This window comes from Conger conger, chromosome 16, assembly GCF_963514075.1.
Source record: "Conger conger chromosome 16, fConCon1.1, whole genome shotgun sequence".
Classification (NCBI taxonomy): domain Eukaryota; kingdom Metazoa; phylum Chordata; class Actinopteri; order Anguilliformes; family Congridae; genus Conger; species Conger conger.
This window is the reverse complement of record NC_083775.1, coordinates 41,548,976-41,556,588: the sequence shown is the minus strand read 5'-3', so window position 1 is coordinate 41,556,588 and position 7,613 is coordinate 41,548,976. Positions and strand designations below refer to the sequence as shown.

At 44.2% G+C, this 7,613-nt stretch overlaps 1 protein-coding gene across 1 annotated transcript; it reads right to left on the bottom strand.

The window, feature by feature from the left end:
* Positions 1 to 499: 499 nt before the first annotated feature.
* On the bottom strand, positions 500 to 5,811 carry LOC133114558 (elongin-B-like). Its single transcript, XM_061224055.1, has 4 exons — positions 5,687 to 5,811; positions 3,887 to 4,021; positions 2,879 to 2,987; positions 500 to 1,756 (listed from the first exon to the last, which is right to left on the bottom strand). The coding sequence occupies exons 1-4, from the start codon at positions 5,687 to 5,689 to the stop codon at positions 1,644 to 1,646; spliced, it is 360 nt and encodes a 119-aa protein (XP_061080039.1). The 5' UTR covers positions 5,690 to 5,811; the 3' UTR covers positions 500 to 1,643.
* Positions 5,812 to 7,613: the final 1,802 nt, after the last annotated feature.

Sequence of the window (7,613 nt, the reverse complement as noted above, 5' to 3'; positions counted from 1 at the left end):
ACAGCCCGGGCGGGGGATCGAACCTCAGGCCATGGGGGCGACATGGGTTGAGGTCGAGGGATTCCCATTTTGTCTGGAACCAAGTTGTTGCTTACTTACTTGTGTATTTGGGGTCTTGTTGCAACACCCATTTCAGGGGCATTTCCTCTTTGGCATACGGCAACAAAACATCTTCAAGTATTTTGATGTATTCAAACATGGCGGCATGGATGGTGCAGTGGGTAGCACTGCCGCCTCACAGCAAGGGGGTCCTGGGTTCGAATCCCCATTGGCCGGGGCCTCGCTGTGTGGAGTTCTTGTGGCCCAACAAAGAAACTACTAGCTAGTGCAGATCTGATAAATCAGATGACTCATAAAATAATTATTTATAAAAGTTGTAAAATAAAAAAAATCAGTACAGTACATGCTACTATACATTGAAATTATTTTCCTCTGAAAGAAACATCCCAAGCCACAACGACCTCAGACAGAGAAAAACCAGAACAAAGTACAGAGGAACTGAAAAACAAAAGGCCATCTTTATTCAACTTAAGATAGTTACATGTATCATTTGTTTTGTTTTTTTGGAACGAGATTTACCACATGGCATTTCTACCATGAGTACAGAGGGGAGTGTCCCGAAGGCCACGGTTCAGTGTGATTAGAGGCGGGTCCACGTCAGTCAGCGTCAAACATGCAGCAGGGACGCCAAGCAGTCTCCCAACCTGGGAGCTGGGAGTTCAACAAACTGAGCAAGTTGCATAAGGTCATCAAGTCTCGTCTTGTACATGGAACACAAGTTCTGCCTAAACTCTGCCTTTGGTTATCACGCAAAACACTGTCCAGTTTAATATGGACTCATGTAAGGTCATCTGTAAGGCAAAATACTTAAAACTCCCATTTTTAAAAAGTAAGAAAAGAAATGCTAAGATCACTGAGATTTCAACTGAGAGCCAAATTCAAGCAGAACTCCAGGACCAGGGCGGGAAACCAAGGCGAGGAAATTAGGAAATTTTGTTTTAAAAAGAGAAAAATGTTTTTGTTTTACACTTCAATGTCTGGGTTCTGGTGTCAGTTTCTACGCTCCACTGCACACTTGAGGTTGTAGCATCCAGAGAGTTTATTTTCAGTTTCCACTTCACTGACCCTAGCCTAGCCAAACCCTGCAGCCCCTTCCTCTCCCCTGTCTCTCTTCCCCATAAAATCCTTACAATCCCAAATAATATTAATATTAATAATCACTATGTAACACACAGTAACGCAACTGCAATCTGTGATAGGGGAATAGGTACATTTTTACACACCATGGCCTAGATAAGCACAATGCATTACGTCCCGTCCCCTGAAATGAGCATAAATAAAACATAAGGTTTTGTGTTGTATACCCGTACCCCACATGCCTGCAGGCAGCAAGGCCAAAGTTCTGATCAGAAATATGTCCGAGTGTGAACCTGTCCCCCCTGTCAGGAGAGGGGTCCAATTATGGGACAGCATGTGGGCCAAGAGGGAGTGATTAGGAGGAAAATAATCACAGGGGTTCACATCCCCGTGCATGTTCCCACCCCCCCAGGAACCCTCCTCTATCAACTATCGAACAGCCACTTTCCCTTACCCAGAACTCTTTCCCACCCCACCCGACCCCACCCCACCCCACCCCTGCCTGCTCACTGCACAGCCTGCTCGTTAGCTGTGCTGCCGGAGTCCTGGGGCTTCATGACGTCGGGGAGCTCCGGAGGGCTGGAGAAGGGCTCCACACGCAGCTGCTCGAATGCGTCCTCTGTGGAGAGGAAGAGACAGTCAGAGTCCAGCTTCGCCGTGGGGACATGGAGCCAGCTTACTGCCCTGCACTGCTGTTAACGCATCAAAAATATCATTAAACTGTCATGCTCTTTTCAGTTGAGCATATTTGGACTTAATACTTTAATTACGTGTCAGCATTTTTTAAATTACCGTCAGGGTAGCCAGAGCTGTCATTTATATTGCTCAGGCTAGGCAAGTTCGATTCCGTGCACGCTTGCACACTTATGATCTTTGAATCAAGGCAGTAAACTTCTCTGTGCTGTCTCTGTGTTCAAGGGTGAAGTTTGAGCGCCCGTTACCTTCTGGTAACACAGGCTAGAGCAGGGGTATCAAACTGAATTCCCAGGGGGCCACAGTATCTGTGGGTTTTTGTGGTTTCCGTTCAATCAGCTTACAATTAAGGCCTTGAGAACAAGGTGTGTGGACACTTTAACCAATCAATGACTTGAATGAACCACAGGTGCCCAAAAGACCCCAAAAACCAGCAGACACTGCGGCCCTCCAGGACGGGAGTTTGACACCTGTGGGCTAGATTCAAGCCAAACACGTCAAGTTTTGCCCTATATTTAGGAAACAGCGACACTGACGGTGATTTTAAAAGGCCTACTCACAGAATTTAAGCAATTAATCCAAATAAGCTGAACTGAAAAAAGTGTGACAGTGCTCCTTTAATGATAGATAAAATGTGGGTTTGTCGTAAAAACTGCCATTCTTTTTTCTGAAATGTAAACAAATAACAGGCTCAATTCCTTTTGAATTCAGGAGAGGAAATAAAACTTCACTGAGCATTATGCGCATTGTTCATATGGAACCGACCCCCAACTTTGACACAGGGTGCATACTGAGGGTGCATAGGGGAAAATGACTGCACATTAGACAACAAAAAAAAACAACAACCCATGAATGAAAAAAAGCAGAAATGGTGGAAGAGGAGTCCCCCAAATCAGCAGTCCTACTTCCTACCTCGTCTGGCTCCCGCCAACCACAACCCACCTTGACAACACACTGAGCCCAGCTCAGCCTCACATCAGAGGAGCAGTTCAACAAGCACAGCCAGCTCAGGTCTTTCATTCTGAGGCAGAGCAGGAGCCAGGCTCACCGTTAATGCGGAAGGCCAGTCCCACGGTGGCCGGGGCCTGGGGCCGGGCCGTCTGGCTGGTGAAGCCACAGTCTCCAAGCGTCTTACTGTCCTCAAGCAACTGGTCATCCTGACGCGCACAATGTCCAGTGCATACCAGGGGGAGAACAGAGGTTTAGCCAGCATTCACAAAGCAATGAATCAACTAAAGTAGACCATATTAGGCCAGCATTCACATACCAATGAATCAACTAAAGTAGACCATATTAGGACAGTATTCACATACCAATTAATGAAGTAAGGTAGACCATATTAGGACAGCATTCACATACCAATTAATGAAGTAAGGTAGACCATATTAGGACAGCATTCACATACCAATTAATGAAGTAAGGCAGACCATATTAGGCTGTCAAAGGAGCTTTCTATTCTGGTCACAAATGTAGAGTCTGACCGGGAAATACAACATTCCCAGCTTTTATGGAATATTTTGCCAGATTTAAAGGACCCATTTTTCCACATCTATTTATTTTATGATCTGATAAACTGAACTTTGTTAACAGTATTTATTGGGTTTCTGTTTAATGCCTTCATGTTCATTAGTGGTGTAAAGCACTATGAATATGATGCAAATGAAAGCACATTACAAATATTTAGCGAATGAACACCAGAGAGCATACAAGACTGTACATTTCCAAAAGGCTTTATGAGCTGGACCAGGCAGTCCACAGATTTGGTGAAAATATTAAATATAAAACTTGATTTTTTTAAATAATATAACCCTTTAACTTATGACAGTTTCAATCCATGACCAAATAAATACATGCAGTTCAAACCCAGAAAGAGGAAGTCCAAAAATTTCACAGAAATCACAGCAGACAAACCGGGTAACACTTCAGTTTTTCTTCCAAACCAGGTGTACATACTTCAGTTTTAGAACGCTAAAGGATTGATGTAGGATAAAAATGGATTCATTCATCATTTGCACAAACCTATGAAAATGTGCCCAAGCCCAGGTCCACTGTGTACCTTGTAAAGCCTCTGCTCGTCTGGCGCCCTCTTAAGGATGCCCTCCACAATGCGTTTCAACTCATAGACAGTGGTCGACTCCTTGGCATCCGTAAAGATAGTCGTCTTGAGACGCCGGATCATAAGAAATACGTCCTTAAAAGTAAAAACAATGTCTTGCGTCATTAGGTAACGACGTCATGACATCACACCGTCATTTAGCAATAAATCGACCTGCCTGTAGCAACTTCCCCTGAAAATTAGTTGGCAACAGTTTCATTCTCATTTGAAGATGAGAGACGATGGCGCGGTTCAGGACCAGTTCAAAAGAAAGAACAACTCTTCTGGGTTTTTCTCCACGTTGATTACAAATTAATTTCCCTTGAGCACTGGCTTAATAACGTAGCCTACAACTAGCCTGTTATAAACATGTTCATAATTCAACCATCTAACCCTGTTTGTCTAGCTAAAACGGCCTCTCCTATAGTTGCCATTAACGTCATTTGTTACGAAGGATTCACAGTCCATCGACTACAAACGCCAATAACAATATTATTCTTACCCGTGTTCTGTTCAATTTTCGGATATAACTGTGTTAGGGAATGCGTTGCAGACGTTTACTACGTGACAATGTTTTCAAAAAATAAAACCATCTGCGAGATGAGCTGCATCACCACTGGTCATTGCAGGATAACGTTTAATATCACTGGGGTCATGTTTAAAAACTGGTTATTATAGATCCTTGCAGCAGCTCGTAGCCTACGTGCTAACGTTGGGCGATTGCAAAAGACGACGTCTGCTGTCCGAATTCACGGTTTATTTAGTAATTGGTATAGCGCACGATATGGACATTCACTAGTTAGGGATTAATAATTAGTGCCATTTAGGACACGGCATTAGTTTAGCCTATGTTTATTCACCAGGCGACACTGTACGCATAATCAGGAAGTCAACGTTACAAACTGGCTAACCTATAATGTTAGCCCACGGAGAGGAAAAAGAATCGGCAGGTTATAAAATGCAAAGCGGTCATTTACGTTAATATCGTGACTCACAGACAGTGAATTAACTCCTTGTACAATTAGATAGCTCATTTTACACAAAAGCCTAGCTAGCTTACTTTAGCCAATTCAAAACGTATACAACAAGCAGGGAACGTAACAAGGCCTTTGCCATGATATCTAGAGTTAGCCAACTACAAACGCAACATTAGCTAGCGAAACCACGATAGGGCTGATAACGTTATCGAATTCGCAAACTAACGTTAACATTTTTGTTTAACGTTTAGAAGTCCCACCTACGCTCATTACCACAGCTGCTCGATAAGCAGCAAACGGTAGCTATCCACCAAAAACTGCGTTGCGGTCAGCTAACGTTAGCTAACTTAGACTAGGCGTTTCGGTATCTGACTGGCAAAAGCTTTGAACGCATGTCACTTTCCCCAAAGAAAGATAGCTAAACTAGCTATGTCCGTTAGCAACATGGCTTTGTTTCGTTAGCCAACTAGACAAAATTGGATAAGAAATACTAAGTTAAATTAATTGCAGCGCCTCCATTTTAGCCCAGCTTGCGGCATGGTATCTTATCATAACAAACGGACCTCCTTCGGTTAGCGTAGCCGGCTAACGTTAGCTACCACAGCTAGCAATCTGACTAGGCTATGGCAAACAGAAAGCAAAACCTTTCGTCTGCGTTGTTTTCTTTCCACATTCTGTCGTTTTTAGCTATACATATTCCCAATAAAGCTATTAATGGTTACCAAACTTGGTATGACACTTTAAAAAGAAGAAATTTCGAAGGGCTACCAATTTCTCTACTCACCATCTCTCTCGATCCGATCGGTTGAGTCCTCACAATCCTCCGCCGTCCCACACTGCACCGCGTGTGTCAAACAACTTCCGTAGATATTTCACAATCCCAACAGCCTTTGCGAAAAAGAAACACTCTGTGACCACTTTATTAGGCACACCGTTCTAGTACTGGGAAGGACCTCCCTTTGCTTCCATAACGGTCTGAAATCTTCGTGTCATGGACACAAGGTGCTGGAAACATTCCGTAGAGATTCTGGTCCATGTCGACATGATGACCACAACGTTGCTTTAGATTTGTCAGCTGCATATTCCTGCTGCAACTCTCCCGTTCCACCACATCCCAAAGGTGCTCCTTTGGATTGAGATCTGGTGACTGTCGAGGCTACTGGAGTACATTGAACTCATTGTCATGTTCATGGAATTAGCTTGAGATGACGTGTGCTTTGTGATATGGCACGTTATCCTGCAAGAAATTGCTGTCAGAAGACGGGTAGACTGTGGCTGAACCATTCCATGCCATCTCCAGGAGGTAGCACCCTTTGGATTTTCCTCTTTTTCTGTCTTGATAGATAATTATGAGACGCAGAATTCCTGAAAACTTGAGCTTCATATTCATACTCCTGGTAGAGCCATTTAAAGTGTTCTGGGTGTTGCAATGAAAAACAGGTCACGATACGAAATGTGATATTTAGAGGTCCAAAATTTTGTAAAGAAAAGCCCTAAATCTATTTACATTTGTATGTAGGGAATTTTATGCATAGAATTCACATCTCATCTCAGAAAACACAAAGCACTTTTTTCACCAGGGTCAAATTTTGGGGGGTCAACACACATCTTGTGTCACCTGAGAGCACTTTCTCATCCTGTCTCACTGTGTCTCATCCTGTCTCACTGTGTCTCATCGTGTCTCACTGTGTCTCATCCTGTCTCACTGTCTCATCCTGTCTCACTGTGTCTCATCCTGTCTCACTGTGTCTCATCCTGTCTCACTGTGTCTCATCGTGTCTCACTGTGTCTCATCCTGTCTCACTGTGTCTCATCCTGTCTCACTGTGTCTCATCCTGTCTCACTGTCTCATCCTGTCTCACTGTCTCATCCTGTCTCACTGTGTCTCATCGTGTCTCACTGTGTCTCATCCTGTCTCACTGTGTCTCATCCTGTCTCACTGTCTCATCCTGTCTCACTGTGTCTCATCCTGTCTCACTGTATCTCATTGTCTCATTGTGTCTCATCGTGTCTCACTGTGTCTCATCGTGTCTCACTGTGTCTCATCCTGTCTCATCCTGTCTCACTGTGTCTCATCGTGTCTCACTGTCTCATCCTGTCTCACTGTGTCTCATCCTGTCTCACTGTATCTCATTGTCTCATTGTGTCTCATCGTGTCTCACTGTGTCTCATCGTGTCTCACTGTGTCTCATCCTGTCTCATCCTGTCTCACTGTGTCTCATCCTGTCTCACTGTGTCTCATCCTGTCTCACTGTATCTCATTGTCTCATTGTGTCTCATCGTGTCTCACTGTGTCTCATCGTGTCTCACTGTGTCTCATCCTGTCTCATCCTGTCTCACTGTGTCTCATCGTGTCTCACTGTCTCATCCTGTCTCACTGTGTCTCATCCTGTCTCACTGTATCTCATTGTCTCATTGTGTCTCATCGTGTCTCACTGTGTCTCATCGTGTCTCATCCTGTCTCATCCTGTCTCACTGTGTCTCATCCTGTCTCACTGTGTCTCATCCTGTCTCACTGTCTCATCCTGTCTCACTGTGTCTCATCCTGTCTCACTGTCTCATCCTGTCTCACTGTGTCTCATCCTGTCTCACTGTCTCATCCTGTCTCACTGTGTCTCATCCTGTCTCACTGTGTCTCATCCTGTCTCACTGTCTCATCCTGTCTCACTGTGTCTCATCCTGTCTCACTGTGTCTCATCCTGTCTCACTGT

What these genes read in the sequence shown, in the direction of transcription:
- LOC133114558 (XM_061224055.1), bottom strand. An exon ending in ACGAGCAGAGGCTTTACAAG is followed by an intron (nt 2,988 to 3,886) that starts GTACACAGTGGA and finishes TGTGCGCGTCAG; the next exon opens with GATGACCAGTTGCTTGAGGA. An exon ending in ACTGGCCTTCCGCATTAACG is followed by an intron (nt 1,757 to 2,878) that starts GTGAGCCTGGCT and finishes TCCTCTCCACAG; the next exon opens with AGGACGCATTCGAGCAGCTG.